This window comes from Salvelinus fontinalis, chromosome 7 (genome assembly GCF_029448725.1).
Source record: "Salvelinus fontinalis isolate EN_2023a chromosome 7, ASM2944872v1, whole genome shotgun sequence".
NCBI classification, from domain to species: domain Eukaryota; kingdom Metazoa; phylum Chordata; class Actinopteri; order Salmoniformes; family Salmonidae; genus Salvelinus; species Salvelinus fontinalis.
The window spans coordinates 53,210,284-53,227,379 of NC_074671.1; the positions used below are offsets into that span (position 1 = coordinate 53,210,284).

Sequence of the window (17,096 nt, forward strand, 5' to 3'; positions counted from 1 at the left end):
CTACAACCCACACAAGTGGCTCAGGTAGTGCAGTTCATCTAGGATGGCACATCAATGCGAGCTGTGGCAAAAAAGTTTGCTGTGTCTGTCAGCGTAGTGTCCAGAGCATGGAGGCGCTACCAGGAGACAGGCCAGTACATCAGGAGACGTGGAGGAGGTTGTAGGAGGGCAACAACCCAGCAGCAGGACCGCTACCTCCGCCTTTGTGCAAGGAGGAGCACTACCAGCGCCCTGCAAAATGACCTGGGTTGTAGACTCCGTCTCATGCTACCACTAGAGTGAGAGCACCGCCAGCATTCAAAAGTGACCAAAACATCAGCCAGGAAGCATAGGAACTGTGAAGTGGTCTGTGGTCACCACCTGCAGAATCACTCCTGTTTTGGGGGGTGTCTTGCTAATTGCCTATAATTTCCACCTTTTGTCTATTCCATTTGCACAACAGCATGTGAAATTTATTGTCAATCAGTGTTGCTTCCTAAGTGGACAGTTTGATTTCACAGAAGTGTGATTGACTTGGAGTTACATTGTGTTGTTTAAGTGTTCCCTTTATTTTTTTGAGCAGTGTATATATCTGTTTCTCTCTATATACCCGTTTCTCTATCTGTTTCTCTCTATATACCCGTTTCTCTATCTGTGTCTCTCTCTTACTCTATCTGTTTCTCTCTATCTGTGTCTCTCTCTTACTCGATCTGTTTCTCTCTATCTGTGTCTCTCTCTTACTCGATCTGTTTCTCTCTATCTGTGTCTCTCTCTTACTCGATCTGTTTCTCTCTATCTGTGTCTCTCTCTTACTCTATCTGTTTCTCTCTATCTGTGTCTCTCTCTTACTCTATCTGTTTCTCTCTATCTGTGTCTCTCTCTTACTCTATCTGTTTCTCTCTATCTGTGTCTCTCTCTTACTCGATCTGTTTCTCTCTATCTGTGTCTCTCTCTTACTCGATCTGTTTCTCTCTATCTGTGTCTCTCTCTTACTCTATCTGTTTCTCTCTATCTGTGTCTCTCTCTTACTCGATCTGTTTCTCTCTATCTGTGTCTCTCTCTTACTCTATCTGTTTCTCTCTATCTGTGTCTCTCTCTTACTCGATCTGTTTCTCTCTATCTGTGTCTCTCTCTTACTCGATCTGTTTCTCTCTATCTGTGTCTCTCTCTATGTTTCTATCTCTATCTGTGTCTCTCTCTATGTTTCTATCTCTATCTGTGTCTCTCTCTATGTTTCTATCTCTATCTGTTTCTATCTCTATCTGTTTCTATCTCTATCTGTTTCTATCTCTGTCTGTTTCTCTCTCTCTCTCTCTCTCTCTCTCTCTCTCTCTCTCTCTCTCTCTCTCTCTCTCTATATGTTTCTCTCTCAACATCCCTCTCTCTCTCTCTTTCTGTGTTTCTCTCTGTCTGTTTCTCTCTCTATCTGTTTCTATCTATCTCTTTCTCTCTCAACATCCCTCTCTCTCTCTCTTTCTCTCCTCTCCCTCTCTCTTTATCCATATCTATTTCTTTCTCTCCCCCTTGCTCTTTCTCCCTCTCATATCCTCTCTCTCCAATCAAACGTGGAGCAAGGAGATGCAAAGTAATTATCTAGACGAAAGTGGAAGGTGAGCGGTGCTGTGTATCTCCTGTCTGCATTCTGTCTGCTAGTTTATTTCATGGAAAGTCTCCAGACAGAAGCCTTAAAGAGGTGTGAGAATGGTTGGCTATGATTGGAGAATAAGTTGACTAAAGCTGCAAATAAAACCCTGATTAAAATGTGTCCACTAAACCCGGGCAAATATAAAGAATACAATACATTTACAATGGTTTGCTAGGTTATAATATATATTTTTTTATAATACTAAATAATCCCAAATAATGACCATCTCTTACAAGTAATGAACGTGTGAAATGAATTAATCCCACTTTCAGCTGCCCTCAGCACCCTGGTTAAGTCCTAGATGTTACCTTTTGTAAGCGGCTTGTCCTCTCCTAGGGGGTGAACAGCAATATGCTGCTGGAGACTGAGTGAACATTCCAATCAGCTGCCATGGCAACCAGCCACGAGGAGGAGGGGGAGTGAGGAGAGGGGGGTGGAGGCGAGGGGAGAGCACTATGCTGAAGCATGAGTTGGACTGGGAAGTATACCACATCTCACAAAGAAGAACTGTTATGGATGCTAGCCAGGAGAGGAGAGGACTATAGATACAATATACAGTGTGGCTGCACACAATTAGGGATGCACCGATATGACATTTTTGGCCAATACAGATATCCAATATTTTCCTTGACAAAAAAACAGATACGGATACCGATAACTGATATTTAACATTTTAACAGACTTTTAAACATTCTAGTACAGTTAAATAGTTGAAACAAAGTGTCATATGTTCATTTGTTCAGTTAGGAACAGATTGTTCAATAACTTGTAAATTAGAAAAATGATACATCCATGAATGTATTTTATCGACACAACCGGTATTCATGACACAAATATTTTAGCTGCCCCGCATTACAAAGATTGTTAAGTTGCTGGTGGCTCTTCTTACTATCCAATCTTAACCGTATGGAGAAACTTAAATGCTTTGAAAGAAATATTGGTTCAAACTAAAATGCAGTCAATCATTTTAGGTTTAACTGCTTGAAAAAATGACTGCCTCAAGGCGGTCATAAACTTCTATAAATGGTACAACTTAAACTTTTCAAATGTGCTCAACTGACCAGACTAGTAAAATGAGAGCAAATTTACAACACATCATCTCATCTTTAATTTAGGAAATACAAAAATGATCAAGAGGAAGAGTACATTAAGAGTGTCTAGTTTGAGAAACAGATGCCTCACAAGTCCTCAACTGGCAGCTTCAGTAAATAGTACCCGCAAAACACCAGTCTCAACGTCAACAGTGAAGAGGCAACTACGGGATGCTGGTGTTCTAGTAGTAGTCGCTGAACTTCTGGGGGTGATGCACTTTCAAATGAGTAATTCGGTTTGTGGTATTGAACGATTTCACTTTCTCCCCTTCTCGGGAAATAACAGCAGCACAAACGTTGCAGATGGTCTTTTTGTTATCTTCCTTTGAAAACGTTGAAATAGATCCACACAGCAGACATTGTGGGCCAGGTTAGGAATACTGTATTTTTCGTGACGCCATTACGTCCCCTACCTACGTTATATAGGTATGCACTTCAGCTTTGACATCGGTTTTCGACATCGCCGTTAAACTACAGATGTTGGCATTTTTGGCTAATATCGGCCGATTCCGATATTCTCACCGATATATCGTGCATCCCTACACACAATAGTTATGGAGCTGTATCAATGACAATACAGAATGATCCATTGAAATATAGAATAGTAATACAATTCTACATTTAAAATACAGTATAGACTATCATATTATTACTAAGCATTATGAAGCATTCATTGGAAGTGTAACTAGGATAATATTTTTAACAGACAATGATGCAACCTCTTTCTCTCTGTCTCTGTCTCTCTCTCTCTCTGTCTCTCTCTCTCTCTCCCTCCCTCGCTATGAAATTGTAACAATGTATCCTTCACCTTAATAATATACAGTCAAAGCCTGAGGAAAACATGGCATGACCTCTAGTAATATAGTTCACGCATTGGGAATTGCTTGATGATGGATTTGATAGACAGATGTTGACAGCCGGAGAATCAGCGTGACCTGTACAGAGAGTGTGTGTGTGTGTGTGTGTGTGTGTGTGTGTGTGTGTGTGTGTGTGTGTGTGTGTGTGTGTGTGTGTACACCGGACAAGCACTCTCTCAAAGCTGGCCAAGACATACAGTCTGGAGACGCATAAACAAATGCCTGTTTATGTCTTTGTGTGTACGTGTCTATGTCTTTGCATTGTATTGTGTAATAACACCCCATACTTCTCCAACTCTATTTGCTCTCCCCTGATGTCTCCTGTAGAGATAATAACCATGGGGTGGTGGACAAAGAGAGGCTCTTCCCAGATATATCAAGTATCATTCAGCCTGCACTGGCACTTAGCTTCCCCACTCACGACATGATGGCTTGTCCCATCAGGAACCTTTTAGGAAACGCCACAGACAGCTAACAGGGCTGCTAGTTGGACAGACCTTATACATTAGACCTTATACCTTATACATCGTGCTCTCTACAGGAGATAGCAGGGGAGAGCAAATAGAGCTGGAGAAGTATGGGGAAGTTATTACACAATGCAATGCAAAGACATAGACACGTACACACAAAGACAAAAACAGGCACTTGTTTATGCATCTCCAGACGGTATGTCTTGGCCAGCTTTTATGTTTAATGTTTAATGTTTTAATGTGTTTTAATGCTTATGTTTAAAATCAGTCTATACACACTGAAATAACAATGCTTGGACAAGTTAAAGCCAACCTACCTTAGATGCTGAGAGATCAGGTTAGGTTGTTGGCACGAGAAGTCGCTGGCCTGTAAGGAAATGAGCACTGGTGAGGAGTGACGAGCTAATGTACTCTTAGTTGACATTGGCTGAAATATAGCGAGACACAATCCACTGATAGCGTGGATTGGGTTCTCATAGAAACTACTCATGCAGTGAGACACAGCTTATAGTGAGAGTTTGGCTTGGGGAAGTGGAAAGCAGGTGTTGCTGCCCCACCCCCCTCGTCCCTCTCGTTCTCCCCCGTCTCTTCTGGTGATGAATAATTGGTTCCCAGGGGACTCAGGAGTGGGGCTCTACACACACAGATGTCCTTTCTCAACAGACTGACTGGGGCTGTGGCCTCCTCTCTGCAGCACTGACGTGTGCGTGTGCGTGTGCGTGTGTGTGTGTGTTTACAAAAGCATAGATTGTTTTATGATAAGACATGCAAATACAGTTTAATCAATCTGTTGTAACTAAGCGTAACTTCTGAATAAGTTAAACAGAAAAGGTTCAACTATGATGTCATTAACTATACATTTTTGGGGGGTACTAGCATATAAACTACAGCTTATATAAAACCAATGTCAAATTGTTCTAATAATAAAACATAGTGGTGAAACCTATTGAATGAAAACATAATGTAGTTATGCCTGTGACAAAGCAAGAAACCCTGAAGGCTATGAGGCCTCTATCACAAACCACGTATCCTACAACAAAATGTACTATTCTATTCCAAAACACTTTATATTTGCATAATATGTGCATTGTTGGTGTAACATCTCTCAAATCATGCACTCACTCAGCTTGTTTAAAATTCAGATAGTGAAAAAGCACAGTACTGCGCTCAGGGTATTGCGGTATACAGTGCTATATAGGAATTGAAAAGGCTAGCGGGAAAGACTAATACAGTCAAAAACAGTGACTTACCAATCATGTTGTCAAACCATCACGGAAAACTGGTAACTGTATAAGATGACGTCCGGTATTGGCTAAAATAAACGAATGAGTAGTCTAAATGACAACTGTTAAATGAAAGGCTAATTATAAATGCTGCTGAAATGATATTTGCGCACCATACACACAAACGCATAACAGAGTGACATGGTGCTGTAATTGATTATGTCGTAAATTCATTAGGTTTGAAGTAGGTTTTGCAGCACGACAGATCCGTGGAGGATTTTTCGGCTGCGCGCGCTGACAATGGTGGAGAGAAAGGAGTTGACACGAGCCCTACAGGCAACGTGACTAAGGTTAGCCAATCATTCCCAGGTGAATGGAATTATACGTGGACTACCAAAGTGTTAGCTACTATAGCAAATAATTATACGTGTTTTTGCAACATTGTAACCTTATCTTTGGAAACATAAAACAATATTTTTGCCAACTCCAACAAAAATAATTGTGGTCTTTGTTCTTCAGATAAGAAGTTGTGTTTTGGTGTGTGTGTGTGTGTGTGTGTGTGTGTGTGTGTATGTGTGTGTGTGTGTGTGTGTGTGTGTGTGTGTGTGTGTGTGTGTGTGTGTGTGTGTGTGTGTGTGTGTGTGTGTGTGTGTGTGTGTGTGGCTCAGCTATGGATTTTTTTTGCGGTGGAAATGTTTTGCTGCCATCCAGTGGAAAGCTTGGCTAGACTCTCACCAGGGTATTTAAATACTTCATGTATTGTTTTATGTATTGAGCTGTCAAGAATAAGTATTATATTTGAATGTCGTAGCTGAGGTACAGAAACACCCTGCCAGGACGTGTCCACAAGTTGTTATAGTTGTATAATAACTAATATTTATAGTATATTCTGTATGATTATCATTTGATATTTAATTTAATCTGCTTAATTCGAGTGTTGTATTTGGGTATAGCACACCGTGTATTTGAATAGATTACTTAATAGCAACTACTTGGGGACATTTGCATCATTGGCCTAAATGTTTTATTATCAATGGGTACAGGTACTGGAGAGCGTGATATTAGAGCCAAGAGACAGTAGAGGGCGCTGACAGCCCACATACTACACTGGATCCGTTGTTCCATTTCCATTCTCTGTGGTTTTACAGATGTATTTGATCACTCTTTTGCTGCTGAGAATGTTCTTGCGCAACAGGAAATGCAAACTTGTAGTGTGATTGAGTTTTAAAAAAGCTTCTAAAGTTTGTAATTTCCACTTTGAAATTTCAAAACTTAATTTACCCTAATGAAAAATGTATCAACCCTTACAAAAATATTCATTAATTGTAATCCACATAATAATAATTAAAATGTCCTGTCCTGCATTAGCAAACTGGCTCAAATTAAGATCCTACATCTGTATTAATGCACTCTACATACACAAAGGTAACTCATGTTGATTGTCTTGCACATTCATCGTCTTCAATATGTCTTTGTAACAGAAAGTCTTGCTTAGTACCTGGGAAAAATAGAATCTATGAGACCCTTATCCCCTGTTGACTCTAGCTGCATTGTAATGAGAGCTAAATGAGATGGAGTCACTTTTTCCAGCAGCAGCTGCAGGAGAGAGAGAGGTGGCTGAGAAATGTCCAGATACCATCTGGGTTTGTGTTTAAAGAACGGTCTGGTCTGGGCGGAGTACCAAGCCAAACAAGCTAACTATGGCCTAAAGCTTAAGATAAGTTTAATAGCTCTTCGCTTGTAACCTAGTCATCCCCCTCCAAAACTTCAAGATGAAGCTTTCCCTCACTAAAATGTTGAACTCTCAACTGTCTATGTTGCAATCTGTCTCTTCAGTCTGGTTTCTGGGAAGTCATTCGTTATACTGTTCCATCCGGATGTCAAGAGAACATGACGTAAGATTGAACGGGGGAAGCAGTGTGACGTTCTTTTGGTCAAGCGTTGTTAGAAGTTCAATCAAATGGCCGTTTGTTTAAAGATGTATAGTCAATAAAAAGAAATGTCAATACACTGTTTAACAATTATAAAAAACAACTATAAACAAACACAACTAAATAATATAAAAGGAAATGTTTGATAATGTCACTTAATATCCAAAGCATCGAGTGCCATGCATCTCTGTTGTAGCTGTTGAACTACTCGACCACCCCATTAAGCATTATGTAAACATATGCTACTATTCACTAGATAGAGTGTCCCTTCTCACCTGCCGTATCGGCGACGTGTGAAAACCAAGCTCTGCAGTAAACCTCAGTAACTGGAGTATGCGAGACAGAGACCTGATACTGAATGACTATGTGTGACTAGAAAGCCACGAATGGCTCATACCTACCCACATGTCTAGTACTGCATGCAACAATTCTCCGTCTGCTGGGAAAAGCCCATCTTAATCTAATGAAAGCTTAGAAATAAGAGCTTTTATTTGGATACAAAATAAACAATACAGTGTTTTTTTTTTAATGGAGAACTTCTCTGTAGCGAAATACACCCCCACCCTTCTTTTTGCATTCCGTGATAAATGATATTCCTACTTGTCATGACATGGCTGGTATGTAGATGTTGAGTTATGTCTTTGTATTTGAAGGGTTTTCCATGGGAATGAAGAGGACTTTAGGACGGGAGAGTATGAGGCCCCATTTTTTTAAACTTCTGATCCACTTTGAGTGGGAGAGGGCAGTGTGTGTGCGTACGTCCGTGCATGTGTTTGTGTGCGCGTTGTAACTCCTGAAAGATGAGTGTGCCACGCGGATACAGGATCCATCTGAAAGTGACACACATACCTTTGGCCTCCACTAAATAATGTATGTGCCACAGGTTCAAATGAAGCTGCATACTGTATCCCCACAGTACTGTCAGATGCATCTGTCATTGGCCTCGCACTCATTAAGTTGATCTGATCTCTCGCTCAATCTTTATCCCTCTCTCTATCCCGTTGTATCCCTCTCTCTATCCCGTTGTATCCCTCTCTCTATCCCGTTGTATCCCTCTCTCTATCCCGTTGTATCCCTCTCTCTATCCCGTTGTATCCCTCTCTCTATCCCGTTTTATCCCTCTCTCTATCCCGTTGTATCCCTCTCTCTATCCCGTTGTATCCCTCTCTCTATTCCGTTGTATCCCTCTCTCTATCCCGTTGTATCCCTCTCTCTATCCCGTTGTATCCCTCTCTCTATCCTGTTGTATCCCTCTCTCTATCCCGCTGTATCCCTCTCTCTATCCCGTTGTATCCCTCTCTCTATCCCATTGTATCCCTCTCTTTATTCCCTGAGCTGAACAACGTTTTACGATTTGACTATTTTCTAATAATGTGTCCCGAATCAAATACTTCTATTGGAAGTAATTTGCTATAATAATTTGCTATGCTATAAATAGCCTAATGTTTGAAAGTATTTTCAAATAATTATTTCAAATACTATTTTCAAATGCATGGGAGTGTGTTCAACTATTCAACTACTACCTGAGACTGTTGCCAAGGTACTCTTTGAAATCCTATTGCTTAAAAAAGTCCTTTTGACGTACCTGAGAGGACCACAGAGTTGCCTTGGCGGATTTCACAATCTATGCATAAGTAATTCCATTCATTTCACATGGTTGACGATTCAGTGCTTAATAAACTCATTCAGAAAACCCAGCAAAACCTTACAGCACAGTTAGCATATGCTCACACAGCACGAAGTCCCCACACTGAAGGCCCTTGTCTTGACACAAAAAAAACATTCAACACAAAGCAAAGATACCATTAATGTTACAGGGGTACAAAGGAAAATAGTAGAACAGTTGTGATCCAATGGTGTAAGTAGAGGAAAACATTTGTTTAAACCGTCAAACAAATCGTTAGCCGTGCCCAGTGCAGTTACACCCTCCCAAGGAAAGGAAGGGCAATAAGTGTTAAAGAAATGAACAATAAAACAACCATCACACTGGTGGCATGGGGTGGGAGGTTAATTGTGACAGAACTTCCATGATTTGTTCAGGAATAATAGGATTGGAGCCAGACAAGGATAGGGCTGGGGTTGGGCGGTGTGAGGGTGGAGACGTTGTCAACCCTGGGTCTCAACTGTTTCCTGTCAGCCTGGCCTGGGTGGTACTGACAGAGGGAGGGAGAAAGGGGTCTGTTCAGTCTAAACTGGGTTCTGGAGTTCCTTGCTTCAGGATTAAGCTGAAAGGTAGGCTATAATACTTCTATTAGTGTAATATTACATTTATAAATTAGGCCTTATGTCTGTCTGTCTGTCTGTCTGTCTGTCTGTCTGTCTCTCTCTCTCTCTCTGTCACTCTCTCTCTCTCTCTCTCTCTCTCTGTGTGTCTCCCTTTGTCTCCCTCTGTCTCTCTCTCTCTCTGTCACTCTTTCTCTCTCTCTGTGTCTCCCTCTGTCTCCCTCTGTGTGTCACCCTTTGTCTCCCTCTGTCTCTCTCTGTCACTCTCTCTCTCTCTGTGTGTGTCTCCCTCTGTCTCTCTCTCTAAAGTGAATATTTATTTCTCATAGCTATGTAGCTGACGTTACTGTGAGCTGCGTCCAAGACCAAAAACGGTGTGTCACTGGGAAAACCCTTTCCTCTCTCCTCTCCCTCTCTCCTCCTCTGAAGGCCAGCCTCTCTGTGCCGTCTATCAGCCTGGTGTGTCTAGAGCAGCCACAGGGTCCGAACAGAGCAGTGAAAGGCACCGGCGCCCCATCTACTCCTCTTTCTCTCACTCACAATACTCCCTCTTTTTCTCTCTCTTCCTATCTCGCCCCTTTACCTCCTTGTCATACAATAGACGTCCCCTGTACACTCCTGCCCAGAGGAAAGAACGGGGGGAAACGGTTTCCACAACAATGGAAATTCAATCAGGAAATGGAGAGGAGTTGGAGGTGGTGAGTGGCGAGTCATTAGCGACCTCGGGGTCCGTTTCCTCCTCGCCGTATCTCTCTGGCCCTCAAGCAGACGGTACGGATGACCAAGTACTCCGGGAAGACCTCCAGGCTGCCAAGACCATTGAAAGATTTGACATCCCTCTGAGTAGCTTGAAGAGGATGTTTGAGAAGCCCCCAGGAGCAACAAACACCGTAAGTACACTTCTTTGTTTATTATGCAGTACAGCTTAATGTGAATTGAATGTTTTAGCCAAACAGTGTCCTAACTTACTGTGGCCCAAAGCGCTCTGTCCATGGACTGTTTAGGAGGGAACCAACTGATGGGCAATCATGTGCTACATTTTCTGTGAGAAACTGAATCAAACTTTTGTGGAAAGTTCAAAAAAGTAAGTTGAGTGAAGTAGGTTCATTGCAGATTTTGTCACAGTTGTAATGTATCTGTCTCTAGTGTCTGAACGACAGTGAGCAGAGTATCCGTGTAGATAGAGGGAGGTCCGGTGACCAATGGCATCACACTTTTAAAAAAAACATCAGCTCTGCTGCTCATTTTTGTGTTCTTGTTGTGTCTCTCGCTTAATTCCATAAATACGTCTATTCTAGTTTCAGGGTGGCTATGTGGGATCCTGTGAAAGACGTCCGTGTGATCACTGACATACAAAACCCCTGGTGTAGCATCTGGTTTCACTAGTTTGCCCCCTCATTTTATTGCATTTGTTTTTTACACAGTAAGAAAATGCTCTGTTTAGGAAGAATGATGGTTTAAATGTCAAGATAGAACAAGATGACCAGGGATAGAAGTATGTTTCAAAGAGCAGTGGATACCACTGTCTAGGGGTTAGGAGTGTTGTTACAAAGAGCAGTGGACACCACTGTCTAGGGGTTAGGAGTGTTGTTACAAAGAGCAGTGGACACCACTGTCTAGGGGTTAGGAGTGTTGTTACAAAGAGCAGTGGATACTACGGTCTAGGGATTAGGAGTGTTGTTACAAAGAGCAGTGGATACTACGGTCTAGGGATTAGGAGTATTGTTACAAAGAGCAGTGGATACTACGGTCTAGGGGTTAGGAGTGTTGTTACAAAGAGCAGTGGATACTACGGTCTAGGGATTAGGAGTGTTGTTACAAAGAGCAGTGGATACTACGGTCTAGGGTTTAGGAGTATTGTTACAAAGACATGAACAGGAATGATGATGCTCTGATACTTGGAGCGTCTTCTCTCTAGACAAATAGTGTTTTAAAAGGTATCTTTAAAAAATATACTGAAAAGCCAGAGAAACAGGACTCAGCCTTTGGCAAAGGGTTTACCAATTTTTTTTTGACTCTGGTAAAAGTGCTTACGTCTAATTATTTCGCTGAAGTCGAGTGCGATTGTTTCACCGCCTCACCGCCTGGTTTTCCATCACATTACAGCTGGCTGCTCTCAGAGGAAAATCTCAGACACTTGGAAGCAAAGTGGGTCATTTTGGGGAAAGCATCCCACAGCCAAATGTCTACCGTTGAGTAACGAATGGTCCATCTGACCTAGTTATTCTCTTAGTTAGTCGATTCTATTGGTTTAATCAAAACTATAATACAAACATCATCATAACATCCTTAGTGAATCTATAAGGTACCAGCAGATAGCATGAAGAGCACAGCAAAAGTGAAAGAAATGAGTGAACTCTCCCCATTAGCTGCACCGAGAGATCTGTATCGATCTCTAGTCCATCCTCTTGTCTATGAAGTGTAGCCTAAGTACACAACTGATATTTCTCAGCCCCGGCCATGTTATTGCTGTCCTCTTGAGAGTTGTAAACGGAACGTAATCATGCTGTAAACAAAGGACATGGCCATGTCTCAGTGTCAACCACCTGAAGGTAGCTTTAGTTATTTATAAACTAGATCAATACACTGACGGAGTTTATTGGTTTGTTCAGATCCCCATTAGCTTTTGCCGAAGCAGCAGCTACTCTTCCTGGAGTCCACACGAAACACAAAACATGACGAGTAACAAAGCACTGATACACTGATAGACAAGAAGAGTCACACAAGTGTAGAATACAACGATATACAAGCAAAACAACTAAAGAATCATGTGTGTGTAGATTGTGAGTGTTAGAATGTGTCTGTGCGTGCATGTGTGCGTCATTTCAGAGTCCTTATTTTGCCATGGGACGTTGTTTTATCCACTTTTGTTAAGGTCGTTTTTGCTGTTTGCTTGAGTAATTGGAGATGGAAGGGAGTTCCATGCGATCATGGCTCTGTATAATACTGTGTGTTGTCGTGAATTCGTTTTGGACTTGAGGGAATGTGAAGAGATCCCTGGTGGCATGTCTTGTGAGCTATGTATGGGTGTCTGTGCTGAATGTTCTTTGATTATGCGAGACAATCTGGAATTTCCATTACAGTAATACCTCTCATGAAAACAAGAAGAGAAGCAGTTCATCTCTCATCAACCCTCAACCAGGAAAGACTATCATGCATGTTGTTGATGTTAGTTCTGTATGTGCAGTTAAGGGCAAGGTGTGCTGATCTGTTTTGAGCCAGCTTCAACTTTGCTTGGTCTTTCTTTGCTGCACTTGACCATATTACCGGACAGTAATCAAGATGGGACAAGACCAGAGCCTGAACAACTTGTACAGTTGATTTTTGTGTCAAAAACGCATGCCATATTTTCAGAACAGACATACCCCTCCCCATCTTCACAACACATTTTTCATTATGACTTGACCATGATAATTGACCATCCAATGTGATACCTTGGAGTTTAGCTTCCGCAACTTGCTCAATGGTCACACACTTAATGCACAACTCCAGTTGAGTTTTTAACCAAATACAATGCTTTTAGTTTTATATGTATTTAAGACCAGTGTGTAATCAATCACCCATTCTGCTACTGACTAACTTCTTACTTATCAATTCAGTAAGCTCACTGGCTTTGATTGCTTAGTTGTGGGACTCATAGTAGCTCTGACTAGTCCATAACTAGGTTCTAGATTTGTTCCTGACCATATGGCCTTAACAGGGTCCCAAAGCTGTTCATAATTAGCTCATGGTCAGGGAAAACTCTGAGCCCTACTCATAAGAAGCATACAGTAGTCCCAGCTCTGTGTGTTTTAGAGGTCTTGAGGCGGCAGCACAGCTGCAGTATGGTGTCTCTCTAGTCTGCCGACTGTGGGCTGAAACCTGTAGGTGGCACATGCTCTCGTCTGTGCAGTGCAGTGCCATGCACAGGCGACGGGGCTTATTCCACACTGTGCTATTTAAGGCCTATTCCTGGGGTTGTATGGTTAAGCTGTATTTTAAAAATAACCCTGTAATTGGTATGTTGGCTGTGGCTGACAGCGCGGGAGTGGAGGGCCTTTAGATATTGCCAGCCTGTCTCAGATCGGATGGGAGCGCAGGCAGAGTGGAGACGTGGATCTATAGAGAACTGGATCATGCCTGTCGTAGTCAGAGTTCTGGACTGGGTCCTGCTGTCTGTCTTCTTATGTGGATCTGTGGGTTCTGGTGTTGCTTCAGATCACAAAGAGGAAGGTAAAGTCAGCTAAACTGATTAAAGGCCGAGAAGCGTCATTCTTAGTAGTTTAACCACAAGAGCAGAAATGTCAAAAACAAAATAGTTGTTCTTTTGTGAGGGGGTTGTTGTTCTTCTGAGGGGGTCGTTGTTTTGTGAGTTTTTTTATCTTTACTGTTCTTTAATTAATAAGTGTAAGCGACCTCACCGACAAGATTACATTATGAGAGAGAGAGAGAGAGAGAGAGAGAGAGAGAGAGAGAGAGAGAGAGAGAGAGAGAGAGAGAGAGAGAGAGAGAGAGAGAGAGAGAGAGAGAGAGAGAGAGAGAGAGAGAGAGAGAGAGAGAGAGAGAGGAGAGAGAGAGAGAGAGAGAGAGAGAGAGAGAGAGAGAGAGAGAGAGAGAGAGAGAGAGAGAGAGAGAGAGAGAGAGAGAGAGAGAGAGAGAGAGAGAGAGAGAGAGAGAGAGAGAGAGAGAGAGAGAGAGAGAGAGAGAGAGAGAGAGAGAGAGAGAGAGAGAGAGAGAGAGAGAGAGAGAGAGAGAGGGCTGGTTACTGGCCGCTGGTGGGGCGCGGCAGGCAGGCAGGCAGAGAGAGAGAGAGGAAATGAGGTGGGAAGGAAGAGGAGGTTGTGTTTGGGGAGAGGAGAGTGACTAAAGATGTGAAAGGAAATGTGAGAGGTTTCTCAGATGACTGTACTGTAGTTTGCAAGCGACCACAATACTGAACCACTGATGTGAAAGGTCCAAAAGATGCAATCTTTCACAGACATTCTTGGGCTCAGAATAACTGGCCATGTCTCAAATGCACAGTAAAAACTTCATCTGGTACTGAGTGAAATGTAGTATTTTCGGGAAAGTTAAGCCTTGTTAAGTATATTTAGACTAGTGTGGCGAGACAGAGTGGAACGGAGCCATAATAAACCAAAAACATCCTGATAAGAACAGAGTTTGGCTATTCCCCAATGGACCTTGTACTATAATACATTTAGGATACATTTGCTTCTAACACAGTTCAAAGATGAATTATTTGATTCCCTTGACATGAGCTGACTGACATTCATGATGAGACTGAGATGATGTAGGTTAGGCTAAGAGGCTAACTTTCATTTCCCATTTGTGTCATTTAGCAGATGCTCTCACCCAGAGCGACTTACAGAAGCAATTAGGGTTAAGAGCCTTGCCCAAGTGCACATTGACAGACTTTTCCCTCAGTCAGCTCGAGAATTTGAACAGGCAACTTTTCGGTTACTGGCCCAATGCTCTTAACCGCATAGGCTACCTGCCGCCCCCAATCCCCATACAATGGTGGTTTATCTACTGTAACGTTGTGATATACTAACGCTGAACTGCTTGTATTTCTATAGGGATCCAATATGATGACTCTCAAGCCTTCTTCTATTTCCTCATTCAAGTCAAGGAAAGAGGGATAAAGCCTTACTTTTACTCTACGACACCCATTTGGAATACATCCTTCCTTTTGCGTGACCAAAATTATGTAAAGAAACCGATCTTTCTGTCATCTTGAATCTTAATTTTGAGAACACGGATACTTGTCACTGTCTAATTCTTCCTTTGAATCATATATAACCTTACTTTTCTATTTGACGTTTGATTCTTAATGAATGTTAATCCGATTTGCCGTTTCCTTTCAATTTCCTCTGCAGAAGATTTAATTCTCGTTTTTAATTTTCGTTCTGTGTGCCCGTGGTGTTAAAGTGCTTTTTGTTCCCCCAAATCAGATTCATTCTGTCCCCTTTTGGGGCAAGGTGACTTGAGAAACAATAAAGCAGAATATTAATATTTGATTAATACCCCTTTAGAACACTTAATTAAAGGAGACCTTGAATGAAGCACAATAATCTGACTGTTATTTTGTCTCTGTTTCACTCTGGTTTCTAATAACATTCTCAGCCACACAGTATTCGCAGGCAACGGGAAGGTCACCTTCTTCTCTCTGATTTAGTCGTCTAACAAAAGCCTGTGTCAGTTCAACACAGAGCCAGTGTTCACAGATCACAGAAAAAAAGGTTTGCAGCTCACTATAAAACATGACTCTGTGTCTAGCCTTATCTGTAGGGTTGCAATGCATATTTAATCAAATGTCAGCTTTGGTGGGATATTTTAATATTTATACAGTGGAATGCCTGGGATGTCATTGAGAGGTTAGACATAACAATGGAGGATGGATCATCGCCGGGTGGTCTTATAAGTAGTGCCATAACTTCACTGATTCCACTGTAGAGGAGGACAGGCTATGTTTCCATTATCCACAGATGTGGAGTGATGCAATAGTTTATGTTCAGAGCGAAGAGCTCCTTTTTTGCTCGAGTGGACTAGCTGACTAGCCGACCCCCTTCTGCTTATGTTTACATGGTCTGTCTGACCCTGGTTGTGTAACACTCATGCGCACGCCCGCACACACATGCACACACTCACATACACACGGGTTCCCTGTACTGGTTGACAGTGGAATCAGATGTCGTTACCAGTCCCAACCAGAGGGGGGCAATCAAATGTCTGGGAGACACACCAATTAGTCCTGCTTCAGCTTAATCACCATGCTATCCTAATGAGATGACCTCAGGGATTTACGTGTGAATATATATATATATATATATATATATATATATATATATATATATATATATATATATATATATATATATACTGTATATATATGTATATATATACAGTACCAGTCAAAAGTTTTGACACACCTACTCATTCAAGGGTTTTTCTTTTTTTTTAAACTATTTTCTACATAGTAGAATAATTGTGAAGACATCAATACTATTAAACAATACATATGGAATCATGTAGTAACCAAAAAAGTGTTAAACAAATCAAAATATATATATTTATATTTGAGATTCTTCAAAGTAGCCACCCTTTGCCTTGATGACAGCTTTGCACACTCTTGGCATTCTCTGAACCAGCTTCATGAGGTAGTCACCTGGAATGCACTTAAAATAACATGTCTGCCTTGTTAAAAGTGAATTTGTGGAATTTCTTTCCTTCTTAATGAGTATGAGTCAATCAGTTGCGTTGTGACAAGGTAGGGATGGTATACAAAAGATAGCCCTATTTGGTAAAAGACAAAGTCCATATTATGGCAAGAACAGCTCTAATAAGTAAAGAGAAACGACAGTCCATCACTATTTTAAAACATGAAGGTCAGTCAATCCGGAATATTTAAGGAACTTTTAAAGTTGCTTCAAGTGCAGTCGCAAAAAACATCAAGCGCTATGATGAAACTGGCTCTCATGAGGGCCGCCACAGGAAAGGACGACCCAGATTTACCTCTGCTGCAGAGGACAAGTTCCTTAGAGTTACCAGCCTCAGACATTGCAGCCCAAATAAATGCTTCACGGAGTTCAAGTAACTGACACATCTCAACATCAACTGTTCAGAGGAGACTGCGTGAATCAGGCCTTCATGGTCATATTGCTGCAAATATACCCCTACTAAAGGACACCAATAATAAGA

General features: G+C 41.7%; 2 protein-coding genes across 3 annotated transcripts in view; one reads left to right on the forward strand and one right to left on the reverse strand.

Annotated features, from left to right (window-relative positions):
- The window catches only part of LOC129859674 (cysteine/serine-rich nuclear protein 3-like), a 30,439-nt gene extending 24,848 nt beyond the window's left edge, over positions 1-5,591 (reverse strand). The window contains exons 1-2 of one of the 2 annotated variants that reach the window (XM_055929734.1): positions 5,293-5,591; positions 4,360-4,409 (exon numbers count right to left, since the gene is read on the reverse strand). The gene's annotated coding sequence lies outside the window, so the exon portion shown is untranslated. The remainder of the gene's footprint in view (positions 1-4,359; positions 4,410-5,292) is intronic. The other variant, XM_055929736.1, reaches the window with a different exon arrangement.
- Positions 5,592-9,874: 4,283 nt separating this feature from the next.
- LOC129859675 (xin actin-binding repeat-containing protein 2-like) overlaps positions 9,875-17,096 on the forward strand; it is a 49,256-nt gene continuing 42,034 nt past the window's right edge. The window contains exon 1 of the mRNA XM_055929737.1: positions 9,875-10,309. Coding sequence (XP_055785712.1) covers positions 10,079-10,309 — 231 coding nt within the window. The 5' untranslated portion in view covers positions 9,875-10,078. The remainder of the gene's footprint in view (positions 10,310-17,096) is intronic.